Below are 21,224 nucleotides of genomic sequence, written 5' to 3'. Positions count from 1 at the left end.
ACTCCCAAGTAATGATGTTATCAAAGCTATAAGAGTGTCTGTAAACACAATACACTTCCTTCTTGATTGCATCTTCAGGACGGACTTCTTCCACAGTAGAGATGTATTCTGGTTTAGTCATCTTATGTTGCTGCTGTTGTTGTTGGGTTCCAATATCTTCTGTGGGCTCATCTCCATCATGTCCATGAATTGTCACATTGAGCAAGTCATCCAGTAATGGCACGTCAAAACCCGGGGGACATACTCTACAGTAACATGGCAGTAAGAGATATTATTGGACTAAATATTTTATGCCATATTCAGTGATATATATGTGTATATTTATGTTTTAAATCAATAAGCATTACAGTATGAATGTCACAAAGATTATTATTTGCATCATCAATAGAATCGTCCGATAAAATACTCAATAGAATCGTCCGATAAAATACTCAATAGAATCGTCCGACAAAACCTGGTCTGTCTGGATAGTGTGCTCACTAAAATTGTCATTATCATCATCACTTTCCTTATCAGAAGAATTTTTGGCTGTCAATGTCCCACTGTCAGAAATCACACTCTGACCCGACCTGAGATATAAACACATATTGCGTATTTAAAAAGTAATACTCTCTGTGCGAAACTTTGCATGTATGGGTTTCAAATTATAAACTCCGTAATCACAATAAGCTTCAAATTACCTAACATACCTGATAGAATATGATGTTCCAACATCCGACAAAGCAGACAATGGATGCGGATTTGAGTACGCGCTTGGTGTTGAGGTTTTAACTATAAAATATTTCATACAACTATTTTATGTGAATGTTTTAAAAAATGATAAACGTTTGTTTTTGGAGCAACTTTTTAAAACATATGTTCTTACTGGGAGAAGAAAAATATTTGCAAGGTGTACTTGGCAGCATATCAGTTGATTTGATTACTGTTTCGGTTTGCATCTCTGCATTGCTAAAAGGAGATAAACACATACATAAAAAAGCATTATCATGTAAACAAATAACACACAAAAAAGGTCAGAGGTTTTTATTATTTTTTTTATTTAAAGGTTTATTGAATATATAAAATTGCACTGAAGTGAAATACTTTATATTTACAAGTATTGTAACTCTATTAAAAACAAATATATAGTAGCAGGATAATTTAAATATAAATATTCTATTTACATGTTTTCTCCTACATACATGCATTAAATGTTACAAAAAGTTGTAACGATTATAAATAACTATATAGATATTGTTAAAATATTGATGATTTGGATATATACTATATGTCCTACATACGTTAAAAAATATTATAATTAACTGGATATATTATTTGAATATTGGGTTAACACTGGAAAGAAACTGCTTTTAAATCGGTCCGTACTACATTTAAAAATAGACAAGCTATCCAAGTTGCGGAGTGATAGAACATGTTCACTGAGCCTTGAATTAGGTATAAGTGCATTGAGTTTGTTATCACTATTTAACTTTATCTTTTGGAAGAGATTAAAGCACAGACGTTGTCTATTTTCATCCAGCCGCACGCAATCTGCAGCATACAGTGCTTCTCTGTACGATAAACTTGGGTAAATTATTCTTAGAACTCTCCTCTGTAACCGTTCAATTTGGTCGCTAAGATACGATGGTAGGTTTGTGTGGCAAACTGGGCAACAGTACTCCAAGACCGAACGAATAAGTGCAGTATAAATTGTTAATAAATCATCTGCGGTCATACCACTTTTCTTTAAGGTGCGTATAATGTGAAGCCGCTTAGCTGCTTTCTTTGTAATCATTTTAACATGATCAGCCCATTTTAGCGAACTATTTAATACGATACCAAGAACCTTGTGGCAGTCAACAACATCTATTGCTGTTCCGTCAATAGTTAGCGGTTCTAACATAGGCGTATCACGGAAGAAACAAGTCCTTAGCTCTTTACATTTTTTGACGTTTAACTTCATATAATTTGCGGAGGCCCAAGAGGATATATAATCAAGATCTGACTGGATTGTTGAGTTGCCATGTTTGGGTATGACTTCAGAAGCAGTGAGATAATCTACATATTTCCAATAATCGCAGGTTGGTAGGGTGAGATCATTGATCATAACAAGAAACAATATAGGGCCCAATTTTGTGCCCTGTGGGACACCAGCGTTCGCCGTGAGCCATTTCGACAAAGATTTACCCAACTTAACCCGTTGTTTACGATTTGACAAAAAACTGCATATCCAGGGCAAAAGTGACCTTCGTACTCCCAAAAGGAACAACTTGGTGATCAAGATGTTAAGGTTAATGCGGTCAAAGGCCTTGCTAAAGTCTAAGAAACAAATTCGCAAATACTGACCGGGCATGTCCAGATTTAACAGCCAATTATGAAACATGTCCAAAAGGCACAGAGTTGTAGATGTGCCCTTTGTAACGCCGAACTGTTTATGATCTATCTTGTGTACGATATCTTCAAGAATCATTTCTGCTACAAATTCCTCCATTATTTTAGAGATGCAGGGTGTTAAAGAGATTGGTCGTAAGTCGCTTTCCTCTTTTGGTGGTTTTTCTTTAGGGATTGGAATAATATTCGCAGATTTCCAAGTATCAGGAACGATTCCAGAAGATAAAGAAAGGTTAAAAAGATCAGTAATTGGTTCAGCCAGTTCATGAGCGAATTCTTTCAAAAGACGCGGTGGAAAATTGTCTGGACCCATTGCTTTATGAGGGTTGAGCTTTTGCAATTTCATACAGACTTGATAAGAATGTATCACCGGTACTTGCTCAGCCGCTGGCAGAAATGCTGGTAACTAGTGAATATCAAGGGGAGGAATATCTGCATTCACCGCGATATAAAATTCATTTAAGGAGTTTACTAATTGATCGTCCGTCAAAGTTACTCCATTCTTTTCGAAATGAATTGGTGCTATATTATTAGATTGACCAGATATTCGCTTCACAAGTTTCCACCAAGATCTAGTATCGCTCTTCTTCAGATGTTGAACTTTATCTGCATAAAACTTCCGTTTTCTTTCTATTATCTCTAATCTTACTTTGTCTCTATAGTGGTGCCAAAGATTTGTATTTCCACTGTGAAATGCCCGTTGCCGTAGTATAATCAGATTCTTTAAGGATGTTGTCATCCAAGGCTTACCAAAAGGATGTAGTTTGACAGTTTTCATAGAGAAAAATTTATCTATAGCTGCCAAAATATTTGAGGTGAATGCACTGACGAGCTCTGCTATGGTAAGGTTTTGACAATCGACAGGCCAGTCTTGGCGAGTCGCCCACCGGTCAAAAGCTTCTCGCGCGGACTGTGGAAAGCACCGATAATGTCGTTTACTGGCAGTCGTTGATATGTTAACATGTGCATTAATTCTGGGGAGCCATTTCACTATTTCATGGTCTGACGTGCCGGGGGGGGGCAATTGTTGTTGGAATATTGTAAAATGGATAAATATTTGTTATTATTAAGTCTAAAATAGCGGAACCCCTTGTGGGAGTGGTTACCACTTGAGATAAATTGTGGCAGCTAAGTAACTCAGAAATATCTAAGTTGTTAAAATCGCCTAACAGAACTATGCCACATTCAGGGTGCATATTTCGAACAACATCCAAAGTTTCAACTAGGTACGCTACAAGGTCACGTTGCTCTTGTATAGGCTTGTCAGGAGGGCTGTAAACAATTCCAATTATTTTCCCAGTGATAGATCTTGGGAGACGAAAGGGTCTAATCCATACCCACATACATTCATACATACGATTTTCGAGGTCGTCACGTCGCCTGGAAGGGATGGTTTCTGATACATAAGCACAAACTCCTCCTCCTCTACCGCATAGTCTATCACGTCGAAAAAAGTTATACTTTGGAATTTGGAGGAGATTATTATCAATACCGTCATTTAGCCATGTTTCAGAAATAGCTACAAAATCAGCGACATTATGTTGTAACAATAAGTCAAGTTCATCCACCTTTGGGAGAAGGGATAGCACATTAGCAGACAAAAAAATCGGTAGTTGCAACCTCGTAGTAGCTGGAGTTGCTGCTTTAATATTTATTAAATTAGAAGGATTTCTAAATCTTTTATTATTAACCATAGGGAAGTAACGTGATATAGAACAGTGGGACTTTCGTGAGGTTACCCGAACCGGGATATGATGATTAATACCATTATTTACTATCGTAATGTTGCACGGACAAATGTCAGGTAATCTTGCCAACTTGAGTCCCGTTTCCGTCTCCAACAAAAATCCCGATCATGCATTGTGGGCTCACTTTTAACTGATCTTTTCAGCTGGTTGGTTTGATTTTGTTTAGTTTGTAGCTGTTGTCGTACGAAACGGGTTGTATGAGGTGGAAACTTGGGTACATTTATTTCGATTACTTTAGGACCTCTGGGTTGGCTCTGGTTAGGTGGGTAATTCTGATTTTTGGTAGTCTGGTTTACAGGTGGTATGCCTATTTGTCTACGATGTGGAGGCTTTTTCTTCTGCGGGTAAGTAGTTGTTGGCTTATATATGCTTGAAAGACCCTTTCCATGCTTTTTACGGTGGTCAATAGGTTCTTTGGAAGGACTACTGGATAGATTACGCTTTTGAACGTGAGCGTTTTTTTTATAGGACCTCTTATAAGCTATCACGCTTGTTTGCCTTCGATTATTAAGTCTCTCCTGTTGGTGACTTGATGGGGTTGTTTGATTGATTAAAAATCTACTGTTATGCCTTTCACGATATTGAGAGATTTGCTCAGAGAAAGAATCAGCAGACTTTGACGCTCCAATATTCACCCGACTGATCTGGCTATGGGGTGACTCGTCACTGTTATTAGAGCTTTTCTTTTGGTTTTGCAGATGGGATGGTAGATTGGTTTGCGCCTTTAAATACTTGCTTTTTTGCTTTTCTCGGTAGTCGTTTAGTTGTACATTTATGGCATTACATGACACTTCGTCGATATGCTTTTGTGTTTCTATTTGCGTTGTGGTAATTAAGGGCATAATAGGTATTGTTGTGAGGGAGATGGTTTCTTTGTCGGCATACCCATTTAAATTATGCAAAGATTGGAGCAATTGATCGTTTAAGCACCCGAGGTCTTGACTTAGTTGTTTTGCTTTATTAATTTCGCTTCGAAGCTCTTCTTTTAATTTGCCTATTTCCAAAAGTTCGTCGCTTCTGCTAAAACATATTTGTTGCGTATTTGCCAAACTTTGCAAAGAGTCAATCCTTACTTGTAGAATTTCCAAGGCTAGTTTAATATCCCCTAATTCCTCTGCACTATCGACATGACTACAAACGGGGTTTGAGTTTCCAGCGTCTTCCTCAGTGGGTGTTTCTATATGAGGATTTGACAGAGACAATTCCTGGCAGATCCCAAGTACAATTTGCTCAAAAGTCTTACCAGATTCTCCGTGGAATACCATAGTTTGTTGCTTACCCTTGTACCAAGTTAGCACAAGGTCTGAGAGCGAACTCGTAAATCGCTTTGCACTGCCGCCAGGCGATGACCACTTGCCCGATTCCGCGATAACATCGTCGACGAAATTTTTCAATAAATCGAGGTCACCAGACCATTTTAAACGTTCATCATTATATGAGAGGTGTATGCAATATTTAATGTGATTGTATAGACAGGATTTCCACTTTCCAGCGTTTTTAGATTAATAAGTTTCAACACAGCTATCAGAAGGTGTTGCCGCCATGTTGTCCCAGAACTCGACCCAATGTTTTATCATTTTATACTTACCAAACTATACGATTCATCGCAAGATAGCTGTCAAGAAGCATATCCTCCACATCCTTTTCTGTTCTCAATTTATGTTGCTCCTTAAAGTGCCTATATCAACCTCAGGGAAATAACCTACTTAGATAGATTAGACGATTCTAAGAACATTTGCAATATATTTGATAAGACGAAAATTTGATCTTCATGTACTTTTCGGGCCTCAAAGTTGGCTTTGAGGCCCGAAGTGTTTGACCGTGAGGTGCTGTGAGTGGGAACTAGTTGCCCTTTTTTCACCGAAAGTGAGGTACATTGAAGAACACGCTAATTTTGTAAATAAGAAACACGCTTTAAAATATAGAAAATATTGCAGCAATGAAGTGCAAAATCTTGTAGTAAATAAACTTTTGGTTCATTTTTCGCTAAAATGACGTCGTCATATTTTTCCGACAACTTAGACAGCCAACTTGATTCAGATATTTAATTCATCCCGGATTATGTATTGCCAATATTGGAAGTTGAAGACGATGCGACATTGTTGCTTCAAGAGATAGTACGCCTACACATGACGGTTTATATCAACCTTACCAAGACAAATCGATTGCTGACCGACTGACCGTGCTGAGTATAATGAAGACTAAAGTGGGATGTGTACATGACGAAAGAAGGCAGCTTCTTTTATTTTGCAAAATGGTCGGGCTATCCCAGTGTCAGATTGGTAAGTGAAATATATAAAGGCACTATATTATTACATATAAAGCACGTGTTTATTTACCTGTTGTCTGGAATGGAATCATAAGCACATGCTGACAAAAGTATTCTTCTCTTTCCCAAGTAGCTCTAAACCAATAGACCTTTTCCTCTTGTATGCAAATTAACCCATTTCAAGTCACAATTGCATGCAAGCTGAAAAGGTCTATTGGTTTATGGCTACTATATATACAACACAGAGAGAGAGCGCACGTGTCAATCTAGCATGTAGGCGGAAGGCCGGTAAACTATGCAGAGCGAAACATGATAAGGTTGTGAATAAAACTAAATATGTATGCTATATTTACAACAATATGTTAGATAGATTAATTTAAGGAAAGAAAGACCCGACAATTAAAATAGAGAGATTAAGTGAACAGTTGTAGTTCTTTGCTGGCTTTAAGTCCAGTGTTAAGGAAAGGTTTGCTGTGTTTGATTAAGAGTGCTTCAAGAAAGGCGAGAATATTATAGTTATTCGATTTAGTTATGTGTAGAATTCTATAGTTATTGAAAACTAAGTTCTCAATAGGAGAAGGGTATTCAAAGATAATGGTATATTGTTGAGTAGTGAGAACTGGTTTTGTAGTGTGGCTAAGAATTGAGCATGCTCACACTCAGAGAAATGTTGGCCTACTGCACTAGAAGAGAGCCTAGTAGAATGCTCTTTCAAACGTACAGAAAGGCACCTTTGCGTCATGCCAATATAGGTTTTCCCGCAGCCAGGGCAAGGGACTTTGTATACTAAATTGCTACGAGATAAAGAAGGAAGTTTGTCTTTGTTAGAAACAAAATAAGACAACCTTTTAGTGTCGTAAATAGTGATGAATTTCACCGGTTTGGAAAGAAATCTTTGTATTTTATTGAGACATGATTTAAGCAGAAAATCGCCCCGATTTCCGAGATAAGGTATACCGATCCAGATTTGGGCAATAGATTATCATCCGCTTCATGAATAACCGCATTGACAACAGGAGTGGAATTTTGAAAATACTTAGTTTTGAGTTTATTTAGCGTAGAGTATATAACATTATTAGGATAACAATTCCAAGACATGAAAGTTTTGATATAAATTTATTATTATTGCAATAATAATAAATCCCTTAGTTAACCAGATATGTTCGGTCCATACTGAAAAAATATCAGACCTTACTATCGCTAGGTCCATACTATCAAGACCTTGATCTGATATTTTTCTAGTAGGGACCTCAAATTCAGTTAATAAGGGTATGTATTGTACATGCTTTTATACATAAGATATGAAATGCAGTTTTTTTTGCATGTTGTTGTATATTTTTCTGCACTTTCCTGAGTTTAAAAAAATAAACATCTTCTTACCCTTTTCTTATGTGCTCGTTTTTGAGGACGTCTTCACAAGATTGAAAGGATGCCTATAATGGGAACAATGAACAAAAATGTTACCAACAGTTACAGTAAAACATTAGCTGCCATAGCATTAAGTTGCTACTCAATGAGTGTAACCAACCGATGGCAGGAATTCAATTTTTCTCTTATTCCTGATTACTCCATTACTAAACTTGTACACACCAAAACATAGTTGAAAACATGATCAAATAAAATGTAAGATTCTTGACAAAAGTACCTCATCAGATGATTTACTTTTCTCAATGGGTTCAGTCTAAATTAGTTAAAGCTAAAAATTAGCTTGGGTTATAAAAACTAATCTGGAGAACAATTTAATACATTATATAAATATGAAATTTGCTTTTCTAGTTACCAGTACATTGTATATATATATATATATATATATATATATATATATCAGATATTTAACATTGTATATATATTGCAGATATTTAACACTAACATAATAACACAATCAAGAAAAACAATAAAGTTTTTGTTTCTTACCTCAGGTTCATTCATGAAAGGTAAGTGTTTTAGACCTTTCTATATACAAAGAACTATATAGTGCAATATAGTTTTAAATATTGCCAGTACAAATTTGGTCAAGTATAACTCCACCAATCGAAGTTGAAAATAAATAATTATCTTAATAATTAGCTTAATTTGCAAGTATTGGACAAATTAAACATCTAACTCAGACTCAACCATTTGTTTTCTGTGTGTGAGATTGTTATGGCAAAATGATCTTGCTAATTTTGCATCAAAGAAAACACAACCCATTTCTGGTATGTCAAATCTTTGATCAAAAAATTTGACAACAGATGAATTTTGCCAATTAGTAAACTGTTGTGAAATGCTTCATCATGTGTTGTTCCAGCATTGCACTGTAATGAGTGGGTTCCTGAAAGGCCGTATCCTGAGCCTGATTTTTGTTCATGTTGTTGTCCAACTTTGGGCACTAATTCTAATTTACATAATACTATAGATTTTTGTATGCTGAATTTGATTTCAGTTGTTGTCACGCGTGCATACCTGCAGTTTTTAGTATTTCCTGAACAAACTTCAAGAAATTTTGCCCATTGAAATTTATGTATCTGCCATTTTTCTCCTCATTACTTCATGTAATATTAAACTATTACAGCAGTTTCACACTCTTTGCGGTGGCATTACCGCGCGGTTTTATGCAATTTGCATTGTTTTTTTTCTTTTCTCAATTGTTTTGAGCTATAAAATTAATATTATCAATAGGAAAATTATTGCCTTACAGAAAACGAAAAAGCAGACTTTTTACTCACCAAACTTCATTTTACAACAGTCGTTTTACTCACTATTACCGCAATAATTCATCAGCGTTGTTTCCTAGGAATTCTTGACACCAGCCTAAGGTGTGTTTTGTTTTCTTTAATCTTTGGAGTTGACCAAAAACAAAGTGTAGAGTGAAAAGTATCCTATTTACTCTTAAACTTTTCGATTATTCCTGAAATATTTCATCGTTGCTTTTGCATACACTTTCCGAAGAACCTTCATCGGATAATCAGGTGCAGAGGGACGAGTCATCCAGACAATCTCTAGTTGGACATCTGATAAGCTCCAGCCATTACCTACTGGGGGGAAAAGTTGTGACTGCTGGTATAAACAACAACTCCATGTAGCTGTTTGAAGATTTGCTCTCTCAAAGTATTTCAGCAGGCTATCACAGTTCGGAGGAAGAGTCTTATATGATCTGAACATTTTCCTGCCGTAAAAAGATTGTATCGGCACTCATCTACAGTCTTTGAAGATTTGTCCTCGTACAGCAAACAAATACTTCAGCAAGGCACTTGTGGAGTCACAACCTGTCAACATATGAAAAAAAATCTTGTAATTCATTTCCTCGTACACCTATTGTATACAATACACAAAAAAATCTGTGTACCTGAAAAGGCGTGAAATCCCAGCAAGTAAGGTCATAGCTCTTGTCCAAGTACGTCAGATATGGCTAAGTATCTATAATTCAAAATCTGTTACCTGCCCCTACCATTACGAGTAATTTCTTGTCAATCGTCCTGCACATGGCAATACAAAGCAAAAACACGTCTGTGTCTGGAGTTTTAACAATGATAGTATTGTGACAGAGGAATTCGCTCCACAATTCTTTATTTTTTCCACAGCTCGAATATTTCTTCCACTGTTTGAGGATGTTCAGGTCCTTGCTAAGTATGTGAACTCTCTGGACACCTTCAGACGCCCCCCTTCTTCGCTCTGCATTTTTTACGCTTACTTCAAGGTATCTATCAGCGACAAAATCTAGCCTGGTAGCTTTCCATTGTAGTGCTAGCTTTGCCAAATGGCTAAATGAAGAATCTGCAAACTCTGCAAATGTTTTCCACTTGCCGTTCATCATTTGTATAGCAGGCATTGCATTGATTATAAGTGGAGTACATTCTCCTATGTCCTTCGCATCTATAACAGGATTGAGAGCCTTAGCTTCTAAAATTTCGAACATTTTGGCTTTTGCTGTCTTCACTGACCTCCATTGCCAACGAAAGCGGATAGTCACTCAGGCTATACGAGAGAATTCCTTAAGGTTGATTTTGCGAGTTTTTGACAAAATCAGCAATCTAGCAAAAAGATCCCTGCTTGTCTTCATTGATACTTGGCGGCCTTGGCTGTCCTTCACTGTCAGTTTTTTAGAGGAAAAAGTTTGCAACTTATTTTTTTTATTTTCGTGAAAACATCTGGATTGTCAGTAAATAAGTTGTTTTGGCATAATTCAGAGAATTGAGTCTCGCCAAGGTCTTCAGCTTGTAGGATTCTGTCAGCAACGTCAGTTTGGACCTCTACACCACTAGAAATACAAATAAACTCAGCCTGATTCGAGACAAAGGGATTTGCTATGCTAGAGATAGTGGCCAAAACATCACAAACAGACTTTTCATGTAATAAGCTCTTGCTCTCATCAAAATCTTTCCTTAGGCTAGAAGTAATGACAAATAAAAAACCCAGTATTTATAGTGAGTACTATGAGTATACTGAGCCAACAAATTTTTCGTTAATGTTAGAAAACGGCAATGTTCTTAAATTACGCCGTCGATTACGTGCCTTGCATTAGAATTAATTCCAGACATAGATTTACATTACTAGGAGATTGCAGCTCTTTCAGATTGCGACAATACCATCTGTGAACTGCCGGGCGGTTCATTGAGATGCCAGTCAAACCTTTGATCACACGCTACCGTAGAAAAACTGTGATTATTTTGTTGTTGGACTGAAAAGTTAGATGATATGTTGGAAAGGATTCCTATATAAATAAGAAGAAGGTTATATATAGAAATAATGTAATTATTCAACTTAATGAATGCCAACAACTTACCTTCAAACCTCTATTTACAAAAATCTTTGATATGGCTGACAGAAATGACATGATGGCATAAAATTCTCCTAGTCGCACCACGAAGCAGTTATAAAACAGCTCACTCTTCCATCTTACATGCTGCACCTTAGCATAAACGGCTTTGTCAAACACCAAAGTAGCATAACATAGCTGCAACTTGTCTGGCAATGGCTTGGCTTCTTTCAAGGATTGTCTTTATCGTTGAGTACTCTGTGGGAGATGCATTGATAACAAGAAGGTAACCTATTTTTGAAACAACAGGAATGCTACTTTCACAAAGCTTGGTGTTAAAACCTGTCCATCCAGGAAAAATATCCTTATCTAAGGGCACCAACCTAGCCAAAACATATGCTAAATCAAGCTTCAAAGCCAGTTCACGTGAAGCTATGTTTGCAAGTACATCTCCTCCTTTGTCGTTAAATTTGGGTGTTTTCTTAACTCCAATACTAAAATGTACAACGTCGGACTCGGGTACTTTCAAAGAACGTTGCAACTTACTAATTCTTAATTTCAGTGCTTCTGTTCTTTCAGTCTCCGATGTAATCTTCTGTGTTATAATGCCGTTTGTAACATGCGTTTGTTTTTTCATGTCTTCCCCAAAGTCGACGTTGTCATATACTAAATTGATGGCTTGATAGCTATGAACTCTTGTGGTACAATATCAGATGTATCAATGACCATGTGCGATAGCAGTGTCATAATTCATGGTCGAAGATAAAGACACACAATGCCCAAAACCATTCAAAATGCAAATTACATCAGAACATCCAGACAGCTGCCTTACAGCAATTGCCAATGCAAGAGATTTTGGCCTCTATACATAACACTGAAGGGTAACATAAAAAAGTGCCGAGTATGAGACTGGCGCAAGCTGAAAGTAAGAATAACAAGACGCCTACTAGGCGTTATATGATCGCGTCGTTCACAGCGGCGTAGCCAGCCCAGCTATGCAAATTTTGTGTCGTAAATGTTCTTAATAATAAAAATGAACAATATACTGAACTATTGTCGCATGTTGAAAGCAGGAGAAACACACAACAGCCCATTTCGAAACTGCTTGAAATCCTTTAGTGCAGGCTTACTCTGCTCGGCGTGTGCAGTTAGTTGTATGTGTAATGAGTGTAAAGATAAAGATAGCACTTGCTAGCATTTTGATCGCTTTATTGATTCTACTTTACTGCTTCGATGTTCGAAGGTGAAACGAAATATGCCCAAAGTGAATACAACACGTGATATAACTAGCAACTTACCTGTGCGCAGGTTCCCGATTAGGGTGATATGGCCCGCAGCTAGCGACGCTGGGGGTCGACCCTAGAGGAAAAAAATAATAAAAAAAAAAAAACTAAGCCGAAACTATAGATCGCATCGCGTAGATCAATAAAATGAAAAAAAGTGCTTACTATTTCAGTGAAATATCTTTTCTCCTGGTTACAAATTATCCAAACAGGTGGTAAAATTGCCTGATTCCGAGATTTGACAGATTTAATTTTTGTTGAAGATCTTAAAATTTTTTGTGCAGGTACATCCTCTTGGCGTTTTGAACACCTGGCTTGAGCACGCTTTATATAAGTAATGTTTCTAAATTTTGCATAGCAGTTACGGTGGTAATACAACCCCTCAATCGACATCTCTTCGGTGCTCTGGATACCTTTTAATATACTTTTTGATTTTGCAGCAATTTCTTGTTGTTCACCATCCAGTGTCAGCCAAAGTTCATGGCTTGCCAAAACCTTATTAAATGATGTCTCAGTATACTGGGTTAGCGATCCCATTTCTTCACCTTTAAAATGAATGCATTGGCATTGTCCAGGCGCATCGGGCGTTTTCTTTGCTATTGTTTGACAATACGGCAGGTAATCTTATGCAATGTCTACAACACTTTGTCACATTTTAGCAAAAAATAGATGTTATGATAAAAAGTCGTTGTTTTATCGGTTTTGCTTCCAAAACTCTGGGCGCCATCGTCCCCGAGCCGGAGCGAAGCACTGGGCGAGGGTACTAATTCCGCCTGGAGGTTTTAATCACGCCCGGGAATGCAAATGCGAAATGAAACTTGTCCACCATTATGTCATGGACGTTCAGCGTTTTTGTAAGTTATGCGCATGTGTGAGTATAAGACGAGTTAAAACTGGTAACTAGCAAACGTTTACAAATGTGTGATTGGCTAAATTAAAATTTGGGTTCACGTCAGCATAACGTCATATTTTGAATTATAAAACTTTTTTTAATATTTTTCATTTGGATCAACTGGATGGTCTTAAAAATATACGAAAAATTGACTCTTAAAATTGATTAAAATATAATGTAACTGAAAGATGCCTTGGATAGAAAAATTTTCATTCCAATGGATGGTAAAAAATCTACGATTTTGAAGCATTTTTAAAGTGTTTTTGAACAGGTAAATGGGTAGGTTTTGTATTTAAAGCATACAAGTGTTTTGTAAGTTTAATATGTGGATGTATCAACAAATGTATGACACCTCTTTGAATTTATTCGTCAATCGTGTTGAAATGATTTTGATTTGGAAAGTATTTATTTCTAAAGGTGAATTTGTTTAAAAAGTAATTGAAATCTCGCTAAAAATTGTAGTATTTAAAACTATTTATAGCACAATTATGATTATAGTCGAATTTGATAGCTCGAGAGTCGTCTTTATAATTGTACCAAGATACAGTATAGGATTTTACTTTACGACTTCGATCATTCAGCAGAAATGAGTATTATAAATTTCAGTGATGGAAATATAAGTTTATTGCTTCCGGCGAAGGGACTTTGCATGCAATGTATTTCTAGTAAAAATATTATATGTGGCAAAAATGTGTTACTTTTTCCATTATTTACACATAAAATTCATTATTTATAGATAATGTGTTTTTTGCTAAATAATTTAAACAAATAATGCATTATATTTTATATAATCCGTTGCTGATTTATAAATAAGGAAAACATTATTTAACAAATAGTGCATTATTTATTATATCCATCCCATGACTGTAAATAAGGCAAACATATTTTAACATATAATAGCTATTTATTTAAACAAGGCATTCCTTATTTAAAGCGAAGGTAATTATATAACAAATAATGAATTCTTTTCGCAAGTGTATGCCGAACGCCAAATGGCATCTGCAGCCTAAAAATGGCGTCCGCAGGCCGAATTCTACTGCTGACCAGCAGCAATGCAGGCATTAAAAGGGGGGGAGATAAAAAATGAATTGAGCGGAAAATATACGAAACAAATGGTTTGCGAATTTTGTTGAAAGAAATTTGTTGCTGGTTGAACGCATTGATCATGAATAATTCATCGGAAACAGAACAGTCGCCGACAAGGTATGTTATTTTGCAATATGTTTGTTTGAACACGGCAATAGAGATATTGTAAACATATTAAATCATAACACGATGATGAGGAGACACAGGGCCGTCTCCAGCGGTTAACTATTGGGGGGGTGTCGAAGGCCAAATTGCAGACTAATTCCTGTTCAATTTGCCGAGTTCTTTAACGAAAGCATTAACTTTATCTGCAATAAACAGTGCGTCTCATAATGGTGCAATCAGTTTCGGTATTACGGCCAATTTTGCCAATTGTAAAGCCGCGTAAGTTTTGAGGCCTAGTATAAAAACTCGTTACCCCAACGTGACAAAATTGTAATATTTTGATTATTTTTCCATGAGGTATTTTACAAATTTTAGTACGTAGTTTTATATGTTTAAACAAAATAATAATGGGCAACATAAATGATTAGCGATATTTACATATTTACAAAGTATCCAGTAACGTTGGACGAGTCGCAACTTCTAGAAGGAAAACGCTCCCAATACTATACATATTAGCTTAGCGGTGTATTAGAAGTTGTCTCTTCTTTAACGGGCTCCACGGGCTTTGTTTTTAACAAATTTCAACTTACTAAATGAGCGTTCATTTGAGGCGATAGTCACAGGAGCTGTAAGCATTAATCTGACCATGGAATTTGCCAATGGAAGTGACAATTTGTTGGATTCGCTGACTTTAACTACTTTGGTACAGTCGGTTCCCACATCAGAAGGTAATAGCTCAGACAATACCTGCAATTCGGCTTCTAAAGCTAATGCATAAGGCGACAGTGAAGGTGGAAATAGTGTGATGGCTGACTGAACATGCGACACATCAATTGGTGGCTTTAGACACTCCAACAAATGTAAAATGCGCTTCTTGCACTATAGCAAGTGTTCTTTCATTCGAGTTGTGAGAACGTCAAGGGCTTCATGAAACTGTTTTCTATAAAAAGCTGGTAAGGAAAGTACTGCAGCACTTTCAGGTTGCTCATCCAGGCGTCTAGGCACTTTCCTTAAGCGATGGTAACAGTGGAAATCAATTTCAGGGTCAATTCCAATGCTCCTGGCGAGGGTGGTGGATGCCTCAATTTGATTGCCCATTGCTTTGTCGTCATCTCGCAACTTCTGCATGACACTCAACGTGCCCTCAACAAGATCAGTGGCATCTAAGATGTTGAGTTCAGTTGATTGTAACTGCACCACCAGACTCTTCATCTTGTATGCAACATTTTTCATGAACATCAGTGCAATGACAAAGTCAAGTGAGAGCATTTTTTTTCTTAAACCAAGCGCCTGGGTTTTTGTGCTTGCATCTGCGCCTTTGCTGCTTGCAACTGCGTGTAACACGTCAACAATGACTTGGAAGGATACCCATACAGCTTGAATACTTTCCGCCCTCGAAATCCATCGGGTTTTGGACCGGTTTCTGAGCATCATTCTTTTAATGGCTGAAACATTTTTTTACTCAACGGGAAGAATACATAGAGGGCCTGTAGTGCCTCAAACATTTCTTGAATAATGGGGCTTGCATTGCAACCGTGCTCAAGTACAGTGTTGTAGCGGTGGGCTTGACATGGTATATATGGGATCTCACATCCAACAAGATCGGACAAATGCTTCTGAGCACCATTAAATTCCCCGGACATTGCAGCAGCAAAATCATACGATTGAAAGCACAGACCTATCGGTGTTCAACCAGACCGCTTTATCGTAGAAATGATATCTTGTGCTTGCCCATGACCTGTCTTGTCCTCCGTCTTTGTCACATCCAGTAATCTCTCTCTTGGTTCTCCATTCGGACTGACATATCTTAGAACAACCGAGAGCCTATCTGTGTGTTCTTCATCAGGTGTAGTATCTGCCATAACGGAAAACATGTCTGCACATTTAACATCTTCGACAACTCTCACACGCAGTTCCTTCTCAAGCAACGAGATAAATTTGTTCTGTGACTGAGGGCTTAGATAGGTCACGTGATATGGATTCAGCCTTTTGTCACATATCCACCGCTTTAAGTTTGGTACGTGCCTGCTTAACAAAAGGACCACTTGCATAAAATTCCCATGTTCATTGCTGTCACCTCTGAAGGGAAGAGCTTGGCGAGCAAGTGTCTTCGCGACATGAAGAAGCATGGTGATAATTTGGCGATTATATTCCATGTCTTGTGATTCTTGAATTTGTGCTGCTCATTTTTCTTATCTAGTTGGGCGTCAATATGCTTTGTTTTCTGCAGGAAGTGACAATAAGCACCCAGAGAAGCTTTATGACTTTGTGAGGAGAAGTGTTGAACCAGTTTTCCAGGTTTGGCCTTCCCAACGCTTTTCATCTTGTGCCATTTCCTAACGCCTGAGGACAAGGTTCCAATAGATTCCATCCAGTCATTCCAATATGACTTCTGGTTCAATTCTGAGTCTTGATCTACATTTCCAGGAGCTACACTAATCGAATCTTCAGGAATATCGTGGGTGGGGAACTGAGAGATTTGCGAGTGAGCATCTGTAGTTTGGGTGATGGTTGACGAAAAGACAGGAGAATTATCAGACGCAGGTTCGGATGCAGGTTCTTTTATTGCCACTAAACATAATTCTTTTGTCATTACTTACGATACAACTAATGAAGTGGATTTTCGTACTGGAGCAGTACAACGACTCATTTTCGATCGTACTGCAGTGAGCAAATATTTGTTGAGTTTACTTGCGAAAAAATTGTTTTAGTGACATATATTTGTCACAGGAAGTATTGATCCATTCTTATTTTAACTATTTTAGCTCGAATATTGTTCCATTTCAGACGCGGCTGTCACTAAATACATGGTAATATTGTAATATATAAAAATATTGTAATACTTGCCATGGCTAGTAAGGGCCAGCTGGGCCATGATGTTATCGCATGTTTAACAGAAGTCAGAAATAAGAGACCATTACAAACTACATGTCTAACTTTAACTATTCAATAAAAAGTATATTGTCACACGTTTAAAAAGTTTACTGTGAAAACACTTACTATATTCGCCTATATCTTGGACTTTCTCCATAGTACCTACTGTCTGTTTGGGGTTCAGGCACTTCTGACGGAACATATGTTTGGCTTTTACTGCGCGCCTTTGCGGCTTCGAACGGATTCGCTGGTGCGTCTTTATGTGCTACTCGGACCTGTTTTCCTTTATGTTGCAATTGAATTGCTCATGTTTATTGCGATAGTCATCATCAAAAATCGCATTGCATTCAAAACACTGAAGTTTTATTCGTTTTCGTTTTGGTTTTGAACCGCGCATGATACAGTCAAACAGAGACGTAGAACACCACCAGATCAGTCACAGTGAACAGTAGAATGAAAAAGACAGAACATGAGACGTCACTGGACAGTTGCCAGAGGTTAGTAATAATTTTATGTTGGCAATGAAAAATGTCAAACATATCCCCCCAGGTGTGCAGATAACAAATCCCCCCCAGAGTCAATTATCTTCAGCCCTTGGAGGAACACATAACACTAGCTACACATAAATTTTACAAAATTAATGTTTTGTCAAAATAAGTTGAGAAATTTGAGTTTTAAAATGGCAACTTGCTGCCTGCCGACTGAAGGTACTGTAATGACGAATTTGCCGACTAAACAAGACGTATGATAATTATTGGAGGGGGTGAAGCACCCACCCACACCCCCGCACTCGCGACGGCCCTGAGGAGACATGACATAACCACAATTTGATGTTTTTAGACAAGGAAGACGAAATGTGGCCGCTACTGCATCACAAATGAAAAATATGTTTGGACTTGGCTTTACAGTATCTCAAATGGCGGAACATCATATTAGCAGGCCAACTGTCTACAAACTTTTGGCTGAAGCAGGTGTTTAATACTCTACAACATATAGCACAATGTCTGATTCCCAACTGGATTAATAATCACTGAAATAAAAAGGGCCCACCCTAATGCAGGTGAAGTAAATATTATGGGGCATTTAAGAGCAAGGAATATCTAAGTGCAAGAATGAGAGTACGGGCTTCAATTCACCGCGTAGATCCAACAGGACCTTCTCTCCGAAGTGCAAGGACTTTCCGCCACAGACTTTATGAAACACCAAGTCCAAATTACATCTGGTATTTGGATGAAAATCACAAATTGGTTAAGTGGGGATTTGTGACACACCTTGCCATTGATGGTTACACAAGGGTTATTACATTTGGAAAAACATCTAACAATAACCAAGCTGATACTGTGCCAAGAATTTTTAACCAGGCTGTTGAGCAATACGGCAGACCCTTTCGTGTTAGGACTGACTATGGTGGAGAAAATATAAAGGTTTGGCAGAATGATTGAGCACCGGGAGCCAGAAAGTGTAATTTGTGGCAGTTCAGTACGTAATCAACGAGTTGAACGTCTAAATGGAGATGTTAACACACAGGTAAATAGATTCTATGCAGAGATATTCAGGGAGCTGGAATTTGAAGCTAATTTAGACATCAGTAATGCAACACATAAATTCTGCCTACATTATGTCTATTTGCCCAGAATCAATAAGACTCTTTCAGAGTTTGTCAATGCACACAATTTCCATGGCCTATCTACTGAAGGAAGTGCAACTTCTCTTCAACTCATGTTTGCTTACCAACACTTGATAGAGATTCACCATCTGTCACTTCATTCCACAAATTACCCCAGTGTTGATGTGAATGATTTATTATTGAGCAGACAGGAAGAACTTCCTCCTGGAAGTGTTGCCATCAACCAACTTTCTGCCTAATGACAAACTTGATGAACTCAAGAACCTTGTAAACCCACTTGATTTCTCACTTCAGAAAGGGAAAGACCTTTACAAGCAAACCATTGAATTTGTTGGGAATTTTTTGTTAAGTCAACAATCTTGATTAAGACAACTAAAAATTTGAGTAATAATTGTTTGTATCCATAATCCATTTCATCTTATCTTAACTGCACCATTAACAAAACAATATGCACTGCATCAACACAACAGTAAAGATATAATTAAATGTGACAAAAGTTTGAGTTTATGAGTGAAGGTTTAGAAAATTTCCCTCTAAATTTGCATGGAAACCTCTGCACGGCATCTAAAAAATCCAAAAAAAGTCCCTGCATCATTTGATTTATTGCAGCTTTTGAGCTTCAGGTTTCCAAAGGAGTGTTTTTAAAATTATATATAAAATTAAATAATATTACTTTTTTTATTTGTGTTTTACGATGGGGAGTTTAAGCGATATTACAAATCAAATTCAAGATGTTATAATCGATGCGAAAGCTCCAACTAAACAAGATATTAAGAATATATTTCCATCTCAAGTTTGTGTTTTTGATGTTGATTCTATGTTAACTTTTGTTATATCCACTCAGATATGAGCTTGTACAGGCAATGAGACCGGCACTTGTGTATATTGTCTCCCTGTCGTCCTTGGTCCTATTACATATGTTATCAATTGTTCCTTTGCCACATCAACGTTCCCAGATGAAAGGAAATTGGCTGAAGTGATTTCAGTATTGAAAGAAGGGGACTTCGAAATGTCATTTCGAAGATGTGTGAGAGAGTTGTTCTTAGCCAATTCAATTCTTATTTGATCCGCAATGGTTGATTAAGCTCAAAACTAGGTGGCAACAAAAAACATCAATCTTCTGAAATTTTAAATCTATATAAGTGCAGATAACTTTCTGTTGTCCATCGTATCCAGCAAATGGTCAGTTGTTAATAGATTTAAAATTAAAAACAGACGTTAATAGATTTAAAACAGACGTTAATAGATTTAAAAATAAAACAGACGTGCTCAAAGGGCTCGTATTGGGTCATTTTTATCTGATACCCTCCCTATTACCCATGGAGTACTGCAAGGTGCGATTTTGTCACCATTACTCTTCTGTATATATACTTATGATCTTCCAAAAGTGACCCAAGCAAGTGAGCTCTACTCCTATGTTGATGGTTCCAAAGTATCGCTGTCATTCTCTATTGAAGAAGCGTCAGCACCTAAACGTAACCTTGAGTCGGACCTTCGTCTGGTTGCCTAATTGTGCTGCAAAAACACATTAATAAACCCTGGAAAAACTAAGTTTCTCCTGGTTGGAACACGACAGTCTCTGAATTAATTGACAGAAAAGATGTTCTTGAATTTTTTAAATAAAGCAATCGATCCTGTCCCTTTTACAAAAGATCTTGGACTAATCCTAGACTGTAAGCTGACTTATAATGAACACATCAATCATCTCACGTCGACGTGTATGGCAAAATTATGCCAAATAAACCGTATGAAACATTGTTTTGATCGAAATATGTTGACTTATATCATCTGTGCTGTGGTCATGGGCAAATAATATTATTGTTCCACAATCTGGTCAAATACAAGCTCATCAAATATTAAGAAATTACAAGCTGTTCAGAATTTTGCGTGCAGAATTATAACTAATGGGAAAAAATTTTACCACATTACGCCAGTTTTACATGACATTATGGAACAGTGAAATTATGGAACAGTCTGGAAGAAGATCTTAAAAAACTGCTGTTAATGTCATTCAAGACTAAATTAAAATGGTATATGCTAAGGTAATACTTTGAAACCTGATTACACGTTTAATATTACTTGTAAATATTGTGTATATTTGTATTCTCCTTTTACCATTATAGCATGTAAGTTAATATTTTATAGACATAGTATATATTAGTTTTTAACTCTCTTATTTTGTAATGTAAATAAGTATTGAAAAACCCGATTGGGAATAGATATTATGTATAATAT

General features: G+C 37.0%; 1 protein-coding gene across 1 annotated transcript in view; it reads left to right on the top strand.

Moving 5' to 3' along the window:
* The window catches only part of LOC114529558, an 82,776-nt gene extending 63,972 nt beyond the window's left edge, over positions 1 to 18,804 (top strand). The window contains exon 3 of the mRNA XM_028551371.1: positions 18,570 to 18,804. Coding sequence (XP_028407172.1) covers positions 18,570 to 18,804 — 235 coding nt within the window. The remainder of the gene's footprint in view (positions 1 to 18,569) is intronic.
* Positions 18,805 to 21,224: the final 2,420 nt, after the last annotated feature.

This window comes from Dendronephthya gigantea, unplaced genomic scaffold (assembly GCF_004324835.1).
Source record: "Dendronephthya gigantea isolate DGI-Jeju-01 unplaced genomic scaffold, DenGig_1.0 000057F, whole genome shotgun sequence".
NCBI lineage: Eukaryota > Metazoa > Cnidaria > Anthozoa > Malacalcyonacea > Nephtheidae > Dendronephthya > Dendronephthya gigantea.
The sequence above is the reverse complement of the archived record's forward strand: the minus strand, read 5'-3'. Positions and strand labels throughout refer to the sequence as shown.